This window comes from Hypomesus nipponensis, chromosome 2 (genome assembly GCF_054491055.1).
Source record: "Hypomesus nipponensis isolate SF chromosome 2, ASM5449105v1, whole genome shotgun sequence".
In the NCBI taxonomy this organism is placed as follows: domain Eukaryota; kingdom Metazoa; phylum Chordata; class Actinopteri; order Osmeriformes; family Osmeridae; genus Hypomesus; species Hypomesus nipponensis.
Genome location: NC_140362.1, coordinates 10169660 through 10190906, shown reverse-complemented (window position 1 = coordinate 10190906; position 21247 = coordinate 10169660). Strand labels below are relative to the sequence as shown.

At 41.5% G+C, this 21247-nt stretch overlaps 2 protein-coding genes across 3 annotated transcripts; one reads left to right on the top strand and one right to left on the bottom strand.

The window, feature by feature from the left end:
• The first annotated feature begins 4443 nt into the window (after positions 1–4443).
• Positions 4444–6016, top strand: cmtm8b (CKLF-like MARVEL transmembrane domain containing 8b). The gene is made up of 4 exons (XM_084671652.1): positions 4444–4578; positions 5140–5298; positions 5501–5620; positions 5930–6016. The coding sequence occupies exons 1-4, from the start codon at positions 4444–4446 to the stop codon at positions 6014–6016; spliced, it is 501 nt and encodes a 166-aa protein (XP_084527778.1).
• A 1222-nt stretch (positions 6017–7238) lies between these two features.
• LOC146300710 (angiopoietin-1-like) lies at positions 7239–21127 on the bottom strand. 2 transcript variants are annotated; one of them, XM_084704829.1, is made up of 10 exons: positions 20383–21127; positions 19537–19575; positions 17961–18116; positions 17680–17801; positions 17334–17566; positions 15527–15654; positions 14424–14525; positions 11881–12047; positions 9144–9274; positions 7239–8562 (listed from the first exon to the last, which is right to left on the bottom strand). In XM_084704829.1, the coding sequence occupies exons 1-10, from the start codon at positions 20746–20748 to the stop codon at positions 8402–8404; spliced, it is 1605 nt and encodes a 534-aa protein (XP_084560955.1). In that variant the 5' UTR covers positions 20749–21127; the 3' UTR covers positions 7239–8401. The 2 variants fall into 2 exon arrangements, with proteins under 2 accessions (XP_084560955.1, XP_084560964.1); XM_084704838.1 differs by lacking the exon at positions 19537–19575 and having other exon boundaries at positions 20383–21126.
• Positions 21128–21247: the final 120 nt, after the last annotated feature.

Sequence of the window (21247 nt, the reverse complement as noted above, 5' to 3'; positions counted from 1 at the left end):
AAAAATCGGATAATTCAAGGGAAACCAGTCAAACAATGGACTCTCCTTCATAATTACTCCACCAAATCTAAGATTTACATGTACAAGGCAGGATTACATATTGATTAATGCAAAGCCTTTATCTGCAGGTAATTATAAAAACTTGCTGAGATTGGCTGAAATGACTTGGAATGAATTGGTTGTATTCTCAGGGTGAATCTCTTTGTCCATTCTCTCTGAAAATATTTAGCCGCCTGGATCACTAGAGCTTCTTTTCACTGCAAATCTATAAATTATTATACATTTTAAAAAGGTGTATTATAAAAGGGATGGGTCTTTCACCAATGGGTTGTTCAAAAATACAATCTGCTGTGGATGTAAACTGCAAACCATGAATGAGGCCAAGAACCATTTACAGGGCCTTCATATGATGCAGACTAGCATACAAGAAGGTTCATCAAATAAAATCAACCTTCTGAATACCCTTTACACACTGCTGGGAGGAATTGAAAACTGTTATAAAAAGGTTTTCATGAACCATTGACTATAATGTGTCGCTGAGGTTTAGATGTGTTCCACCTCATGAGTTTCACATGATGTAAATCATAAAAATCACAAATATTGCAATTGTCCTTCTTACAGGATGTTTATTTTCTATTTACATTATACAGCAATTGGGAGTCAGATGGCTGAGCGGTTAGGGAATCGGGTTACTAATCAGGAGGTTGCCAGTTCGATTCCTGGCTGTGCCAAATGATTTGTGTTCTTGGGCAAGGCATTTCACCCTACTTGCCTCGGAGGAATGTCCCTGTACTTACTTGCTCTGGATAAGAGCGTCTGCTAAATGCAATTGCCTTTTGAGCTCTTGTTATTGTAGTGGTCACAGTATACAATTAGTTGAACTGTTAGTCAACAACACAAATTCATTAGTGTAAATTGGAATTTGGGGAATAAAGGCTAAGGAAAGAAATTCATAAACAAACCAGTGTAACAGGGTTTGAGTACGCTATTGTACTGTTCATTCTGGGTCAATATCCTGTCTCTGACCAGGCCTGAGCCTTCCCTGACAAGACTACACAGCAATGTCCACACAAGCTTCTTTCATGGCTTGGAGAAGGTTGTTCTGTACATAGGGATTTCTGTCATAATGTTGCATGGATCTCATTTGAAATTGTTGTTCTTCTTCCTCTTCCTCTGCCTCTTCCTCTCCCTTGTCCACCTACTCTCATTCTGACAATTCTGTCTCTTCACCGGATATTTGCATCCATGATTTCAAAATACAGATAAGCTTACCTTTTTATTCATTCCAAACCCTTGATTGCTTTGCTTGTTACAGTAAAGCTTACACATGGATGTAAGCATTAACCATACAGGATGTATGTTTTTTTTTAAATTCCAGGGTTTTTGAATTGAGTTGGTTTGAGTTTACTTATATTTTGCAAAGAAGTGTGAATGCACCTGAGAAATGTGTCAAAAAGGGTCAATTGTGTTTAAAGACTGGGGCACATTGTCTTTCTGCCGGGATTTGGCCAAATGGTTTTGGGAGGATGGCTTACACATACCATTTTTGTGTGTTAGCAATCAAGAAAAACTGTAACTATGTGAATCTAAGAGTTAAAGAAAATAATTCACATCATCAAAAGATTTCATTCTGCTGTTTATTTTAAGGATCATATATCCTTCAATTATGACAATAAAATATTACAGAGAAATGTTTAATGAGAAATTATAATACGGGTGGTTTAAATCAAGCATTCTGATTGGTTGAGAGTGAGTCACGGGGTGTGCTTATTAAGCATAAAGTACTGTACGCCCAGAAAATGCTCTGGTTTGCCTTATTACATTTACCTTAAAACGGGATCGTTCCATATTAGTGCACACTCAAAATAACTAAAATGTTGCCGAAGAAAAAGACTGTCTACAAGTAACTACTGGCATGCAGCAATTTATTGGTTAGCAAGCTATACTAGCAACATTCCTTAAATTTTTTGAGCATTAATATTGCACTGTCCCGTGCTATCAGTGCTAACTAGCTGGTCTAGCTACTGAAACGTTGGACGGAAGCTCAGGTCTATAGTTGCTAACTAGACTACACTTATTTAATTTGAGCTTCGTAATCACGCAATTACATGACCTGGAATTAGCTTCTTAAAACAACGTTTTCCACGGATGCACAATTAATGGAGATATCCAAATCAACATAAGCTAACCTTAACAACAGCCTAATGTTCGTTTATCGAGTCCCAAGTCACTCGTAACTTGTTTACAGCATATGTAGGTTAGTAGGCTAGCTAGCTACCATATACCCAGTGCCTACGAAACATTTATGATTGATTTAGAATGTTTAGGCCTAGTGTTTAAATTAAATATTATTTTATTGAAAGTGTCCCATTGTCGTGGTTATTTTAAAGATAGCTTTTATAAAATGAGCATTGAATGAATGAGATGGTGCGAGACCTAGCTAGGCTAACAAACGTGCAGTGCACAATGCTGTTTGTCCGTTGCATAGCAACAGCCACCGTTTACAGGGACTATTTTCTCTCGGCTACTGAAATGCGATACAAAATGTTTGTTGTCTATAACTATTTTGTGCTGAAAGGCAGCTTACTATTTATTTACTATTCATAATTTCGCTTGCAACAGTATTATAACAGCAATAAGGTACTCGAGGCAGTACTTTATCGCCAATAAAGTACGTGTTCCAGGGTTTGCCTAACAACACCCTTGAACACGTACTTTATTGGCGATAAAGTAGGTACTGCCTCGAGTACCTTATTGCTTAAATATGAATTCCTTTCAGTCCTTCAAAACAGTGGCCCTTGTTGAATACTTGAAATAGTTATCCACTGACAAAAATAATTGTATTACAGTATTTCATACTTCTCTGTTTGTATTTTTTAACTCACTGTGAGTCATTAGAGTGCTGGAGGACAAAAAAGATTTGTGACCCCTTATTTCATGTTTTACATAACTGTTACACCTCCACATCCTGTATGGTCTAAAATCCATAGTCCTGGCATTGGCCTACAAACCTCCATTAGAGATCTTTGAGAAAAAGTATTGTGCTCTTACAGTAAGATCTGAGGCAGATGACTAGCAGCTGGAAAAGGCTTGGCTACAGCAAAATACTTCTGCAGCATTTTCACCTATATATATTCATAAATAAACAATGTAAACAACAAAGTGAAAACTGGCTTTGATGTTGGGTTATAGATCACTATGGCATTATCGGACAACCACTCAGGTGGGATTTAATTTAGTGGAAGATGGATTCTTGATGTGTCCTGATACGTATGCTACAGAAAACTATAAAAAGGTGCAAGAGAAAGAAAGAGTGGGAAAGAGACAGAGAGAGAGGGGGAGAGACAGAGAGAGAGGGAGAGACAGAGAGAGAGGGGGGGGAGAGGGGGACAGAGAGAGGGGGACAGAGAGAGGGGGTGAGAGAATGGGAGAGAGAGAAAGAGAGGGGGAGAGAGAGAGGGGGGAGAGAAAGAAAGAGAGGGGGAGAGACAGAGAGAAAGGGGGAGAGACTGACAGAGTGTGCAAGGGAGAGCAATATATGTCCCGGTGTGAGGACTCCTTTCAAAATATTTACTTGATGGTGATATGTGATTCAGTAAATCGATGTGTAGGTTAAGTCTCCTGTTAAAGACATTCAAACAGTTATTCTAACATGCTGTCAATTCCTTACTTAATATAACATACATAATATTAACACCAATATAGGCCTTCTGCACTGCATTTCAAGGTCTGGGCATAAGCAGTTACTCCAAACATACACTTGTATTTTTTTGGACCACTAGCAAGACTTGTGGCAGTTAAATAACAATGTATTGTTATTCCAAAGGTGTGGTTATAATTGTATAAAATCTATATCTACAATTGTAGTTCATTCTCTTAAAACCTTGTCTTGGCTTTCTCAGTTTCTCCTTTGAAAAAAAACAAAATGATCGTTCCATGCATGGCAATATTCTGCCATCTGTTGGCGGAAAAAGTGAAATCTTGATTTACTGTAAAATGGGTAGATAGACAGAGAAGATCACTCTGCTTGACCCAAAGTCTGTTTTAATTCAAAGCAATAGATGACATTGCCTCAAACACTTGCCTGAATGTAAAATAAAAATATAATCAAGCTGACTGTCCTAATGCAAATGCATAAATGTAAATGTAAATCAGTCTGAAACTGGTTTTGTCACGGCAACAATCCTATCATTGGACATTTGCCTAGTGCCCCAGGATGTGGAAAAAGTTCCTCTTTTTTTCCATTTATACCATGATAGAAAGCCCACTCACAACAAAGTGAATAGGCAATGGTTGGATGGACTTTTAGCATCGGTCTGTCAGAAAAATTACAAGACATAGTTTAAAGTGACACTTAGACATTATTGTATGTCTTCCGTTAATGTCTGTGCAAATTCAGGACATCCGGGCCCTCAGACCTAAATAGACAGAACAACAGTGAAGATGGATGTTGTCGCTGCCCACATGGTGATAATAACTTCCAGGAGCAGTCCAACTGAAAGCTTTCCTGCTTCCACTTTGGCTGATGACAACAGCTTTGTCCGCTCTTATTCGGGGGCCCTTATTTCCTTTGAAATGGTAAGAAAAATATTTCATGCAGCTATTGTTGCTGAGCCTATACGTCAAGCCTAAACTCATTTTATTACATGGAAGACAATTTATTTGACACATTTGGCATCTTGATGATAGTGGGTGTTGTTTTACCTCAGTAATTTACATTTTAAATGCCGTGAATAGACCAGTCAGATATTATGCAGCAAATTCATGCCTTTTCAGAAGAAAACAGAACTTTCTAGTTTCTCTACATAATCTCTGGATGTTTGTGATAAAGGCTTTACTCCAGGCCAGCACTCGTTTTATCAACCAGCAAGGCAACAAACCAACCAAGAGGAACCCTTCTATTGTTTTATTACCAAAGACATTTTGATAAATATCTTCTTGGGTTATTTGGAAGTAATTTATTGTATTATATTCTGGTGGTGCTGTCATTTACAAAATGTTTGTAGCAGGGAGAGCATGTAAAAAAAAGTAGGTAAAAGATTACACTAAATACAATTTGATAAGTTGTGTTTTCCTCTCCTCTCTCATTCTCTCCCCTCCCCTCGCACCCTCTCCTTTCTTTTCCTCTCCTCTCATCAGGTCTTTGGCTTGCTGGTGTGGACTCTGTTAGGAGGATCTGATTACTCTCTCATCCCAGGCTTTGGCTGGGTGATGTTCGTGGCTGTGATGTACTGGGTCCTCACTGTCGTCCTCTTCCTCGCCGGCCTGACTGAGACCAAGATCAGAAGTCCCGCATTGGTACTGCAGTGAACATCACACACTCTCACACACTCTCACACACTCGCACACACACATACAACACACGCATGCACACAAACACACACAGTGACAATCTTTTCACAGTTATAGCTGACTCCATTATGTACTCATGTTAAGTCCTTCTGTCCCCACTTCCCTCCTTTACGAACACACACATACACATACCCACACACACATGCAGTGCCTGTTTTTCAACGCCAGCGCCACTGTATTCTACCTGGTGTCAGCAGCTGTGGACACAGCTTTCATCAGGAAAGACATTTGGGGAGGTCATAACTACAACTGCTGGGCAGCATCATCGGTCAGTAAACACTGAGCATGGGCCAAATACAGATTCTGTCTACTCTGGAGATCTAGTTATTTCTTTATGTGTCTGTATGTGTCTCTATGACTCTAATTATGGATTATATTAAACTAGTATATTGGGCAAAATGTTTAGTTTTTCTTTTTTATATTTGTCATTCTGTAGATGCGGAAATAATTATCTGTATGTATGTAAAAGTGTGTATTCTGTGCGTGCCGTCTAACTTTCATCAGCAATTTGTTATTCAAACTGTTTTTTTTGCATCTCGTCTTCTCTCCTCCCCTCCTTGTTGACGCTTCTCTGCAGTTCTTTGCCTTCCTGGTGACCCTATGCTACGCAGGAAGCACCTATCTCAGTTTTCAAACTTGGCGATCCAAAGATGGCGAGCAGTAGAATGACAGGCTGCTTTATGTTCTTCACTCTTGGGATTTTCAAGATTGAAAGGGTACGCTTCTTGTGTCCAAAGAGGCAAGAACACACAAACCATGTTCTCACTACAAAGATGTCAGTCGACATATGTTCCTGGAATTAAGAAGATGGTGAACATTAATAAATATGACTAAAAAATCCAAAAGCCACTGTGTTGTATTGTGATTGTGAATAGAATAGCTTGTGATGAATATAATTAACTGGATGGTTCTAATCTACCAGGCTACAGAAAAAGACACACTGTGCAAAAGAGTTGAAAATAGTAGACAAGGATTCCATTACTCAAAGATGTGTATATGATGGAAGAAGATGTGTAATTCCAGCCCCAGTATATGCATTGTGTGTACAGGCTGTTGGTCTGTAGACAGTATGAATTGCCCTGTGTCACCACCATACTCCTAAACAACATTGTAATCTAACAAATCAGTTTACATCTTTTTTTTGTTTTCACCACAGTCCATTCCTCAAGGTTTCAGATGTGTGTGCTGTGGACTACATTTCCCAGCTGCTCTGAGACATTTGGTGGCCTGGCTGTAGCCGACCAGCTGCTACAAACAGCATGGTGATCCCGGCCTGGGTTCAGAGGAGCAGAGGGCCTCCTTTCGCCTTCTCCTCCGACATTACACCTCAGCACGCCAGTGCAGCTCCACTGGCGCAGCATGGCTCCAATACTGCTGACGTTTGGTTTCCAACAAGGTGCTGGGGTGGGGCGAGCGGTCATACCCGTAAAACAGTTTCTACTATCAGCAGCATCTACCCACTATTTGCATGTCTACATCGGTTACAAGCATTTGAAAGTTCTGTAAGGTTATCAAGTTAATTCATATATTTGGGGTTAATCTACTCAATATATATTTACAATCTTTACACAGTTAACTACTTACATATTTGTGTTACACAGTTATTATATGGTTAGTTATTATAATCTCCAGAATAAGCATTTGAAAGTTATTTTGGTGAATTACTGAAGTATACTTCTTTCTCATATGAAGAGGTACCAAGCTGCCATAAAAAAACGTTTAGCTTTTAAGTAAGGGATTTTTATGACTCTGAAGATATTTCATTCAAAAGGTTGAGGTGAGGGCACGGAATATATTTTTATTTGAATTACTATTGATATAAAACCATATCATGTGTTTTATGGTATACAGTATTTGGTCCCAATGAGTGTATGTACAAAACTATGTTCAAATTTCCTTGACTTTATTCCCCATTGGAAATAACAGTGGCATAGCAGTTACTGTACATCAGCTAAGTATTTATGTCCCTGATACATGCCTGTGTGAACAGATAGACACCCTCCTTAATTCACAGAGTAATATTTTTCCTCCACAGAGGAACGCAGACTGCCTGTGAAACATGTAGCGTGTAGAGTGGAACAACAATATTGTTTCTGGTTTTAATACATTTAAAAATAACTGATGGAAAGTAGCCAACTTGGATAAACACGCTGGAATTATTTGCATACGATGTTCCATTCCTGATGACTAAAACTGACCTCTGACAACAGTTCACACTGTTTACATGGTACTCCAAAGCTTGATCTGAACTGGGCCCACGCCAGAGATTCTAACCTAAAACACCCTAAATAGATAAAGGTTGATCAATGATAGTCTTGCAGTCGCTGGAAGTCTTCTTTGGATACGTATGGGTTTATGTAAATGCTCACCCAGGTCAAATTAAATGACTCTTTAAATGTGGTTGTGATAATGCAGGCAGAATCTGAGTGGAGCTCTGTTAGCATGTCTATCTAGTACTTTCTACCTGAGAAAGGCTTATCATCTTAGCATTGTAATAATATTATATCCTAACCCTAACCACTTTATTAAGAAATCAATTCACTACTCTGCATTTTGTTAGGATAATGTACTGTAAAATCCTATCTGAAACAGACAATAAAACTCAAAACGAGAATATAAAATATTTGTCACTCAATTAATACATCAAACATTTTACTCTATTTTCTCAAATATCTCTCACCATTCACTGATGAAAATTGATGGACGGATGCAGCTCAGATTTCAGATTCCATGTTTAACCATTAGGGGGCAGTATATGCTATAGATCAGTTCCACAGAGAGAAGTCATTAAACGGACCATGTTCCAGAAATGATATTGGCTCTATGGGGCTGAGATGGTGGCTGATAAAATAGGTTACACACTGTCTTTTCCAAAGGGACACAAGTCTGTCAGCAAACATGTCATCCTACCAACTCTCAAAATATTCACAAGAGTGGTATACGGTAAATTACAGCGGTGATACAGGGGATGAGAATCAGCTGTTGACTCAACCAGAGGAAAGTAGCGCTGGACAGGCATGTCAAATGAAGCACTCCGTCTCGCTCTGTTTCAGAAGTCAAGAGGCCGAATCATCATGGTGGTGGAGCGGAGAGAGTAGCTTGAGCCTTTGAAGTAGTGCCACCTGATGCCGTTGAGTTTGCCCGTGTTCTGGCCCTGAGAGTGATACATCCCATTCAGGTTGGAGGGCCCACACGCGTCGAACCACCAACCTGTGTGTGCATGTGTGTGTGTGTGGGGAGAGGAAAAGAGACCGGGAGAATGAGATGGAGACAAAAAGAGAGAGATGAAGAGACAGAAGGGGATAGCGAGTGAGAGAGAGAGAGAGAGAGAGAGAGAGAGAGAGAGAGAGAGAGTGAGTGAGTGAAAGAGAGATAGCGAGTGAGAGGTGAAGAAAGAGATAGAGTGAGTTAGATCCTTGTACAAACATACAGAATGAAACAACAGACTCTCACTGAACTGCACGCGAATCCATTCTGACCCACCCCATACTAATGTACTGACTGGATTCTCTTGGTATTGACTTCATCTAGAATTCTGTGTTGCCTCATTGCCTTACTGGCTATTTTAAGTATGTTACACTCTGGTGTACTAAAGGCAAGGGATGATGTGGGTGTGAGGTGTGGATGCTGTGTAAGGGTGTATGAGGGGGATAAGGAAAGCGCCCTGCTTTAGACATAAAGAAACACGCAGACGCGCACACACACACACACACACAAGTACACACACAAATGCATGTGCACACACACACACGTACACACATAACAGCTGGCATTCCTGGAGTAGTTCTCACCCCCAGTCAGCATAAGGGCACATTTGCAGATGCAGTTGTCATTGTCCTTGTCCTTGGTGCTGAAGTCGGCTCCGTTGAGAACCAGGCTGCTTTGTCTTCCAGCTGTCCCACTGTGGCTCTTAAGAAACAGCCTGAACATACACACACACATACACACACACACAAAGTACAGTAGCATGACTGGAGACAGAAAAATATCTATTGCTGCTTTGTTCTAGCACTGACTGGATAACAAATGACAGACAGATACGAGGAAGTCTCTGAAAGTGTTGGAAAGGAGATTACTGTGATAGGGTGAGTGCTGCAACGTTTTCCTGGTTCAAGACTCGGTTCACTTGTCCCTAGTTAACCCTCTGGCTATAGGGCCATCTCCTCTCTTAGCCATGTCAGGCTCCTCTTCTGGTTTCTGAGCCAGGCATCTTGTATGTGTTACCAGCTGTTCAGGGCCGAGCTCCTTTTTCCAATGTCACAGATTTGACCATTTTCTCTGTATTTTAACATCTGACTCATGTTAACCTCATGGTTGTACTGTCGGGGGGAGAGCAGACCAACCATGGCTCTGCGTGAGTGTGTTTGTGTCTGTCTATCGCCATAGTTGTGCGCATGCTGTTTTGCATCAACATTAAATCTGTCACTTTGGCCATATGGACAGGGACAGCTGTGTTTAATAGCTGCATTGCTTCTCTGTGGTCATATATCCAGCTTGTTCATAAGACTAGGGTTTAATGGTGTGCGTGTGGAGGGCAAGTGCTTGGCTTGCACAGAATCCACTGAAAACTCACTGCACCTGCAGTGTTTGCCATTCGCTCCAGTTGGCGCTGTTGCATGACTCAAAGGTAGTTGAGTACAAAATAAAATGATACAAGAGGATAACAAATACCAACCCCTGAAACAGTAGGATAATATGAATCCCTGATTTAACAGGATAACTCTACTGTGTGTTCTGAAGGCTACTCTACTGTAGCCTGACGTTGTCATACTCATAATTCTAGTCAGAATATGAGTCTGAAAACTCTCCATTGGGCTGTGACTACAGGCTTGTTTCAACCGAACTCATAAAACAAATGCCTCTACGCTCAATTGGATAGACCTACAACCAATCAGAGGAACGGAATATGTTGTTTGTTAAAAAACGAATTCAACCCAAGGGCTCTTTTGCGATGTTGTTGATTACGTTACTGTTGATCATCTGTCCATCAAGGTATAAAGCCCGCCCTGGCAATTTCATTGGTCCATCCAGATCCTGGTTTTATGTAGTTGTTCCCAATACGAGACCCTCCAGATCCAATTTCCCGACCAAATTTTTTTGTGGGCAGGGAGAAGTTGGGCTGGCAGCCAGGCTAACTCTACTGTGTATTCTTATAGTAATTCTGGATAGATACGTCATAGTCGTCATACTGAAACCTGATTTTTCTTTTCATTTCCCTTTCAGTACTCAAGTCCTGTATGTTTTAGATCAGTGGTTCTCAACCCTGTCCTCAGGGACCCCCAATCCTGCATGTTTTAGATGTTTCCCTGCTCCAACACACCTGATTCAAATAAAAGGTTGTTAACAAGCTCTGCAGAAGCCTGATAGCGATCTGTTTATTTGAATCAGGTGTGTGGGAGCAGGGAACACAGTACAGTGTGCCCTGAGTACCAGGGGTTTTACATTGCCATATGGAGTGTGTGCGAGTGTCTTTGTGTGCATGTGTGTTTACTGAGTACTCTTCCTGTGAATCTGATTAATTCTGGTTATGGTGTGGGAAACAGAATGAGTTTGATCCCATTTAAGATCAAAAACTGTTATTCTTTGTTGGGAAATGAAGCAATTCATCATGTCTTGGCGTGTCTCCATGACAACTGCTATCAGATATCATGGATATGGAAAGAGAGGTAGAACCGTCCAAAAATGAAATGAAAAACAATTTATTTTACATTTGTTTTTTGCCAAAAGAAATGTAATCATACAAATAATTTACTGGACAAAATGCCAGTAGTGTGGATTTATGAGGGGACAGATGAAATAGATCATGATATGAGTGAGTAACTTCCCCAGAGCATCATTGTCCCTCATTCAGTTGCTTTTGCGCCACCAAGCATCTCACATTCACAGCAGGCAACACATTTCAACTGCTTTGTTGTTTGCTTTGATTTTTAAAATATCTATTTTACATTTTACATATTGTTTAGTTCTTTAGAATTAGTTAGACTATTGAACATTTCAACTTTTTAGTTTAAGATCCGTATATATTTATTGTATGCACCCTTCCTGCCACAGTAAATTCCTTGTTTGTATGAACTTACTGTACATGGAGAATAAACCAAATTCTGATTCTGATTTCTGTTTCTCATTTCATCTTTCATATAATGCCTATGACTATGTCATGAGAGGATGTTCAGTGCAGGTCTAGGATCAGCTGTCCTGTGAGAGTGTATTAACCCATCTCATTGCCAAGAGAAACAGAAAATAGATCCAAGATCTGTAGGGGCAGAGTGTAGGAGCACTATCCTATCTACTATTTAGTAGTACTGTTGTATTAACATTTATGCAACCTCCTTTGACAACTCAACCTTCTCTTCCTCCTTTCCTTTCCTTCATTTCCCTTCATTCCCTCCCTTTCCTTTCCATTCTCTATAGTCCTACTACTCTTCCTCCAGCATTGACCTTTTCCATCTCCTGTTTGTACCTTCCACCTCTCCTCTCCTCTATTCTCCTCTTCTTCCCATCTCTTCTCCCCCCCTCCCGTCATCGCACCTGTAGTTGTGTTTTTCGCTGGCGACGGCAAAGCGGTCGTACAGGGAGAAGGCTGTCTGTCCATCCCAGTCAGTCAGGTCCACCCTCAGGACGTAAGGACGCTGGCTGGTCAGCAGGAAGAGCAGCTCGTTACCCAGCCAGTGCTCTCCAAACACACTGCCGAAACCCTGAAAAAGAGGAGGGGGTGGAGAGAGAGAGAGAGAGAGAGAGAGAGGGAGGGGGGGGGGGATAGAAAGAGAGATTTGCGTAAAGGGGGGACAAAGTGGAGGAAGGTTGAGTCAATTTTTGTGGGAAGTGAAGAAATGGGTGGGTTTAGGAATGAAGGGGTGGGGGTGAAAGAGTGTATGTGTGATTAGAGGGAAGCAACCAGCAAATCAGCAGCAAATCACCCTTACAAAAAAGAAGTATACTTCAAGTTTATTTTGTAAGTTTATTTTGTAATTACCATGTTACTTAAAGTATACTAGCAGTGTACTTATTTATATACTATTTTTGTACTAAGTAAACTGAATTGGGCCACTTTTTAGGTCATTTAGTAAACTTTAAAGTACACTTATAGTGTATTTCAAGGTTTACTTTTGAATACTGTAAAGTAGCCTGTGTAGTGCACTTTCAGTTCTTCAAGTGTACTTCCTAAAGTACTTCAAAGTATAGTTTGGAATACTCTAAAGTAACCTGTGTAGTGCACTTTCAGTTCATAAAGTATACTTCCTAAAGTACTTAAAGTATACCTTGGAATACTCTAAAGTAACCTGTGTAATGTACTTTCAGTTCATGAAGTATACTTTCTTAAGAGCCTCAAAGTACACTTTACAATACTTTCAAGTGCTCCTTCAATTGATGTAAGTACCTCAAGAAGTATAATTATTAAATGTAATTTACTATGGGTTACCAATAATTTAAAATGACAATAGGCCCCTAAGAAACCTCTTATCCTGTATCACGTTGAAAGAATTGGGGCCCTCATAAAGTTACACTCCAAATTTTGACAGGAGCTACTTTTTAAATTGTTGACACTAGCATCTTGAATCCAGCTAATATAATTAAACGTAACAGTCAACTAACTCATGGTTACAATGTTAAACCAGCAACAACGACATTTACCACGCAACAAAACACTGTATTTTAGGCAAACACATTTAAAAAAAGAAATTCATGAAATTACATTTGTATTTTGAACAAACGGCAAAATTATCAGCAAATTTTTACACAATTTACCGCCTTGCATCATGGGAATTGACTAGCCTAGCAAATGAGCCACACTATCTTCATTATTTCACGTCGTTGTTTCGTCCTTCAGTCAGTTTGACAGTATAACCTTCAAATTCTCAAGTTGCTTTTTCGTTTTTTTTCCATTAAGTGATAATTATTAGTATAAGAGTATAGGGCTTCAGAATGTTTTAGCAGTAATTAAGGTTACAGCTTCAGTAACAAAAAACGATTCAATGTGCAATGCATAATACATTTTCATAGACATGAATAATTAGAATGAGATGACATGAAATTTAACCTGTAATGTACTTTTATTATTTTGACTGTTTTTGCTGTATAATAATAGAAAACGTACATCCTACTACAGAAGAAATGTATACCATTTGAAGCCCTATACTCTTATAGGGAGTTAGGTGACTGAGTGGTGGGGAATCGGGCTATTAATCAGAAGGTCGCCAGTTCAATTCCCGGCTGAGCCAAATGACGTTGTGTCCTTGGGCAACTCACTTCACCCTACTTGTCTCGGGGGGAATGTCCTTGTACCTACTGTAAGTCGCTCTGGATAAGAGCGTCTGCTAAATGACCATTTTCTGTTTCTAAGCATACTTCTTAAAAGTATATCAAAAGTGAACTATTTTCAAAGCATACTTAAAAGTACATCAAAAGTGAACTTTTTTCTTAATATACTTCTTACAAAAGTGAACTATTTTCAAAGCATACTTAAAAGTATATCAAAAGTGAACTATTTTCAAAGCATACTTAAAAGTATATTAAAAGTAAACTATTTTTAAGTATACTTCTCAAAAATATATTAAAAGTGAACTATTTTCAAGGCATACTTCTTAAAAGTATATCAAAAGTTAACTAAAAGTGTATTATCCATATTTTAGTATACTTATAGTATACTTAAATATACTTCTTTTTTGTAAGGGCAACCAGGGAGAGACAATCAAGATGGCAGCCTTTGTATTCAGGTGTCTTTGCCAGCCCAGCTCCACACTTTGTTAGCCCTCTGCTGGAAGGCTGCCATCCTGTGCTTAGCACCGCTAACAAGACCATCCAAGGCCATGCAGGCCCTGTTAGCCTGTTAGCATTGTCAGTCTTGTTTGCACTGCTAGCCTGTTAGCATTGCTAGCATGTTAGCCAGTGAGCCTTGTTACACAGCATGTGCACTTTACTTGTCAACAACACCTTCCACACAACAGAATATTGCTGACAAAATACATATAGTTGTGTCCCCTCTTGTGCTATTGCTGTTAGTAATGGTGTGGCATGGTTTTGGTCAAATGGTATGAGAGTGAAAGTGGTGTTTTGAATCTCCTTCCTCCCACCATCTTGTACTCCTTCCAGGTGCGGTGGAAGTCTGTGGTCCCATCTGACCTGAGCTGGATGACCGTCCACCCGCCCCGGGATGACTCCATGTTACAGTACACCTGAGAACTCATAGGAAACACCACACACACGAACACACACACACGCATACTGTCTCGAAACAAGGTTCAAGAAACAACCTCCATTACGGGTGAGCCTAACGTTTGTGTCTGCTTGCTCCTGCTGTTCTTTTCTTTGGAAAATAATCGTAAGGCATGCTCCAAGATAAATCCCTTCAAGCAAATCCCTTCAAGCATTCAGTTCATGCACTTGACCCAGGTTGGACACTAAGCTGCATGGTGGCCAACTACACTCCACCATATAAGTACAGTGAGACCACTGTCGGTCTGATCTGAGAATAGTCCCATACTCAGAGCCAGCCATTCGAGAGCTGGCTGGCTGGCTGGCTGGCTGACTGACTGATAGTCTGGTTTGTATGGTGCTTACTTTCTGCTGACTGGGGAGGCCAGCCAGAGTGCAGCAGTATTTCTAGACCTTGTGCATTCTGCAGGCACTGACTCTTGAGCCAACCCATACCAAGCATAGACCAGGCTAATGTTGCACCGTATCCTTACTTCCAGGAACATTATATATGTTACAGACAGAGGACTTGTGACCTTGATATCTATATATTCGATAACAGTCAAATTGCTGCATGGCACTTTCCCGCAAAGCAGCTTGTCAGTAGTACTGTGATGTCTCACATTGGGGTTTGTGCGCAGTGGATCAAGCCCATGACGTGGATTTCAACAAACTCTATATTTAACAAATCTTGTCCAACCACCACATGATATTATGAAGTCCTAAGCGAGCCTGTGGGGCTAGCCTGATAGGTCGGTATACTGTAGGTGTGATTGTGGAATCTTGACACTGGGAGGAGACCACCAGAACGATGTTTTCTGAGGTCTTGTTGTTGTGTGAATAGAGATGTGAAGCCTTGACGCCATAGAGAACTCTGCACACTGGATGTGAGTGCAGGTGCACAGTGTTTTTGCTTATTAAAAATGAAAAGTAATTGATCCATGTTAGGGCCTGCACATCCCCAGACAGTGTGGTGTCCTACCTTCCTGGTGTCCAGTACAGATGTATGGATGGTGTAGACCCCACTGCTGTTGAAGCCTGCTTGGTGGACATCAGCACAGTCCCTGAACCTCCTCTCCTCATCTCTCTGCTTCAAGCTGGGCAAGGCCACTGATGAAACAGATCAGGAAATGGGGGGAAAAACACTTCCTGGCTAGGATCCAGTTGGAGTCATCGTTAATATAACCTAGAGATTTATTTTTATATATATACTGCAACTTAGATATATAAAACATGTAACTTTTTATAGGTGTAGTGGACAGAGACAGTTAGAAAGGAAATGTATGGGAGAGAGAGAGAAGGGAAGATTTGCAGAAATTGCCCAAGTCGGCTTAAAGGCAGCTGCGTTAGGGCATCAGCCCATATTGGACGTGCCCTATTGTGTGAGTTACCAGGGCACCCCAATCTGAAGATTCAAATTGATTTCAAACTTCTTTCTGTATCGATTGGTCAATGTTTTGGTTTTGTCCAGCTGAGATCTCTCCCTCCTGTATTAATTTGGCTGTTAGTTTGGCTATTCTGAATGTAGGATAGTATGAATCATCCAAAGATTAGGCAACGGTTGTGTAACCCCACTGAAATGATTAAGTGGTAAGTTCATGAATACATTCTACAGTTTTCAACATGTCCCATAGTTCATAGTGTTCTAGACCAGAAGTGAATCGCAGAACATGTTCCTGTAAAATGATCTGGAGTGCATCAAAAGTGCCTGTTAAAAAGTTACAGTATTTTTTGTGAGTCAATGTAAAGTAGAAATCTCAGGCTATAAATAATTTTTGTTCTTTGTGGTTGCTGTACAGTCAGAAACTTTAACTTGGTCCAGAACAACAGAAATCCATTCCTCACATCAAACCAAAAGCACTTCTATGCCAATATATGTCACAACATTTGTTTTTTGAATGATGAAGTCATCCTAAAATATCTAAAGATTGGTCCTAAAATGGATATAAATAGTGAACTCTGACAGAATAGATTTGGGATTGGGCAGGTGAATCCTAAAGGTGTAATTGCTGTTATTACTGTCCTTAGTACACCCCAAGACTTAGGTCAAACGCAATTTGGGGTGTACATAAAATATTTGGAGTATGAATACATAAGCTACAGTAGTTAGTTACATTACATTCCAAAACACCTGACACAGTCACAAAAGTACAGAGAAACATACATGTACCTAATGTATCCCCAAGAATTATACAATAGTTATGCCTGACCATCACACCTACAGTTTATGAGCTTGTTGAACATCCAAAACCATCGGCATCAACATGGAGTTGGCCCACTCTTTTGTTTCCCAGCTGCCACAGCTGCCTGTCCAGAAGTTTTCGGAGTGTGTTTGGGGGAGTTTGTGCTCATTTAGCCACAAAAACATAAGGGTGGTTGGGTGATTAGACCTGGCTTGAAGATTGCGTTCAAATTTATCCCAAATGTGTTTGATGGTGTGCAGGTCGGGCCAGTAACGTTTTTCCAAGCCAAATTCAATGAAACATTTCTGTATGGGCCATCTGCAAGCCAAGTCTAATCTCCCAACATCGGTGCCTAACCTCTCCAATGCTCTTGTGGCTGAATGGAAGCAAATCTGGCATCAATGTTCCAACGCCTGTTGGAAAGCCTTCCCAGAAAAGTGAAGGCAGTTAGAGAAGCAAATTGGGAACCAATTCTGTTTTCATGGCCACGGTTTTGGACTGAGACGTTCAACTAGCAAGTGTCCATACACTGAGTGCTGTCCACATACTATTCCCATGTGATTTGAGGGAATATGCCATATGGAGAGAATATTGGTGGATAGTTACCACTGTCCTTGGAGCAGAGTATGAGCAGGTTGTTGACAGTGTCGGTAAGCTGCTGCTGCTGGCTCATCAGGATGCTGTTGTTTCCTATGGCCTGCTCAAGGCGGGTCTGCAGCTCGGCGATCGTTGCGTTCTGCCTGACCAGGAGCATGCGCAGACCGGACATCTCACCAAGCAGGGATTCCAAACCGTCTCCATGGCGAAGCTTTGTTTCCTGGATCCGTTGTTCCAGCATGCTGACCTCACGAGGCGGGAAAGAGAAAGAGGTCATCGCCATGACTGGTGTCCAGGTCTCAGACAGGACTGCTCTGTTGGTTCTTCATGACTTAATCCGACTAAGCCTCCTTACCCATTCTTGTCATACAGCTGTCTGATGTCAGTAGACTGCTGGAGCAGCCTAGTCTCCAGCTTGTTAGTGGACAGGGAGTTCTCCAACAGCTGGATCTCCAACCTTGATGTCTGATTCAACACCTGGCGGTCATAAAGTACTGCATTAGGCTTAGCCTATGTCCAGGGCATCTGCTCAGAGTTCAAAGGCCAGTCTGGACATCAGTTACAAACTGTGAGCATTCTCGTTTCTCGACTGAGACAGGGGTGTGCAATATGTTGCTATAGTGACCTTTACTGCACCTGGGTCTCTACATCCGTCAGCTTCCTGGTGTGCTGAGCAGTCTGGGAGATGAGATTGGTGCTCAAATCCAAGATGGCTGCAGTTTGGGTGTGTACTGCATTCTGCTGCATTTTAGCCATCTCCCCCCCAAGATTGTTCTTCACGTAGCGTTCAATCTGTATGGGGAGACAATAAACAGTCACCCCAAGACACGCAGGGTCACACAGATACAGCCCTGTGCAACATGTTGCTTCACCAGTATCTTACTGGACAGAAAATTGACATGTATTTCAAAAGAATAAGAGATGGATAATATAATTCAAATTAGTCATACTATTTCTAACATAATGTGCTTGTCCACTGTGGAATTTGGGGAAATATTTGGAAACTGTTTAGTATCCCTTGAGTCATGTGAAATGAAATGTTACATGGCGGATGACTTTGCAAAGCATTTGAACAGATGTAACATATCAAATAATATTTTCATAAAATACTTCCCATAAAATGACATATTTATCTTTGAAACCAACCAGAAATAACAAAGAGAGGACCAGAGGGACAGGAAATTGAATTGAAGTGTTATGGTCCCACATGGTCCCCATGAAGTAGTTGCACATTTATTTCACTCATTGATTCAAGATTTTGGAACCCTAATTCTAACTCTTGAAGATTCTCCTGGTTCTGGTCTGCTACCTGGATAGTCAGAGACGGGGGTGGGGATGGGACAGGGGGCAGAGTTGTTGAGTTACAGTTTCATTCACGGGGGAGAAATCAGTCATGGGATTCTGTCGTTTACCGGGGCTGTCTGGTGATTGTGGTTGCCAACATCATTACACCTACTCCCCCGATAAGGACGATTATTTCAGCATTTGTCGAGGCTCGAGGTTTTCCCAGAGACCACAGTCATTATTTGTTTTATATTTGATACTTTACAACTCTGACTTTAGTTCTAAATAATCACTCCAAGCTATGATGAAGTGTCTTTGTGTGTGTGTAGCTGTGAATAGATAGATATATAGAAAGATAGATGGATAGATAGATGGATAGATAGCAGACCTGCTGTGTGTATCCTGAGAGCTCTGCTGTCTCCTAGCTGCTGTCTACACAGCTTTCCAGTCCAGATAATATTAATACTGATGTTTTCATCATATTTCATTGTTGTTCACAGAGGGGGGATTTGAACTTGGACTTGACTAATGGATTCAACCACCTCAGACTTAACTAAAGGATAACAATCACAGAGAAGTAGTACTACAACGTCCAGACTAAACATGTCATAATAGTATACTATTGTGTGTTCCACAATCAGTTCAGAAACAGAGAAGAAGCGCTGGTCTGTGCACCAGAACGAGCCATTACAGTGAGAGTTTTGTTGACATGTTGCACGCATATAGCTTACACAAAGTCCCTCTCAAGCCACACATTCGTTAGGTTGGTACATGCGTGCCATTGGTGGAGTTTATTGGGGGAGCAAGTTTGAGGAGATTTGTTATGCAGGGTCGTTAGTTCATTTGAGGTACCCAAGCTTCGGACCCGCTCCAAATATCTCAAATGTTCCAGAGCCATGATGTACGTCTGTGGTTGGACCTCACTCACATTCAGACACTGGTTACGGTGACTTGTTAAGTCCGGTTTCTAAATCATTGAGACAAAATGGAGGATGTAGGAATTCAGACACACATGTATCTTCATCCTGTCAAACGTATTCCCTGGTGGGTTTCAAATACACACACCAGGAACGTCAAGGTCAAGCGCAAGTTCAAGACCAGGAAGATGCTTTCAATGTGCACATAAATTGAGCTTACAAGCACTTAGCAGGATCCCATATGCAGTTAACTTATACCATTTATACCATATATTCAATATATTAAAATATGTTTGTACCAATACTGTAATTATTTATTGAGCCACCAGGTGGAGGTCCTAAGCCCTCAACATGAGCACAACTAATAATGTGCTTTTGACTCCATCATGTCACTGAATAGAGAACTGACAGCCACCGTTGGACACTGCCCCATCCATTGAAGGTGTTAAAAGCACATTTTTATGTAACTTTATTGTCTCCTTTGCAGTGTGCACCTCATTCTTAGAGGCCACTACGGGGCAGTAGGAAATGTTCAGCCAATTAGTTCCAGCAGCCCACTCGGTGGTGTTCCTGTGCTGTTGGCTCTGAGCCCAGCCAGCAAGGACACAGAGACAGCAGGACAATTCTCTACCTACCATAGACACAAACGTATTAGCAGGATAGTCAAGTTACTTCAGAATGACAGTTCACATTTCAATTCTGCATTCCTTACTTTCTATGCATGCTCATTGACATTTGAGTTGCTTTCAGAAAGATAATGGATCTACCTACCTGATGATGGTGAGGAGAGTCAGGAAAAAAAAAAGCAGTACTTTCCCTTTCCTCACGCTTGAAGGGCAGTTAGCAGCAAGTCTTACCTTGCGGAGCCACTGAGTGTAGTTCTCCATGAGGTCTTCCAGATGTTGGATCCTCGAGCTTGGGGGGTTGGTGGGCTGGTGGGGAGGATCCCCCTGCAGTGTGTTCTCCCCGTCCAGCCCCCCTGACACCCCGTGCCAACACGCAGGACCCCCAGCCCCAGCCCTGTGTTCAGGCAGAAGGAAGGTGTAGCTGCAGGGTCCGTGCTGGATGGAGAGGTCCTGGCGAGAGGCAGCAGGAGAAGGGCTGGTTGTGTTAGCGGTGCTGCTACTTCCAGATGGCTCCCCGGTTGGCTCCCCCAGACTCACACACAACAGCAGGGCCTGCAGGAGCAGCGACCAGGGCAGGGGGGAAGGAGGCCACAGCATGGCAGCTACGTGGACACTACACAGTCCTCAAATGGTCCTCCTGAATCAGATAGCCTGACCAACTGTCTCTCAGAACATCGCAGGTCTGTCAGTCCCCTAGTCAGAGGGTCTGGAGGGAAACAGGGCATGAAGACTGGTTCCCATCAGTGGACACGGATGAAGAATCACCAGCATCGTCAGTCTGGAGGACATTCTCTTAAGCTGTCCCCTTAAATTACAGCGAAGAAGTTCACGGTCATTGTAGCTGCTGTGAAAAAGAACTGGTCAAGCTGTCTTAGCGAGAGTCCGCTGTATCTACTTCGTCGTAGTTCAGTGTTCTGGGATAATGGCTTGTTGCCGACTAAGAGTTTCTCATCTGGATGGCTGCCTCTTTTTTTAAAGGGACGTTCCTCTTGTGAGCTCTCAGAGCTGTAAGGGGGAGGGGGGGATTTGGGGGGGGGCAGGGGGGTGTTGCAGTAAACTGGAACGTCAAACTCTGGGCGAGCTCCATGCCTTCCAT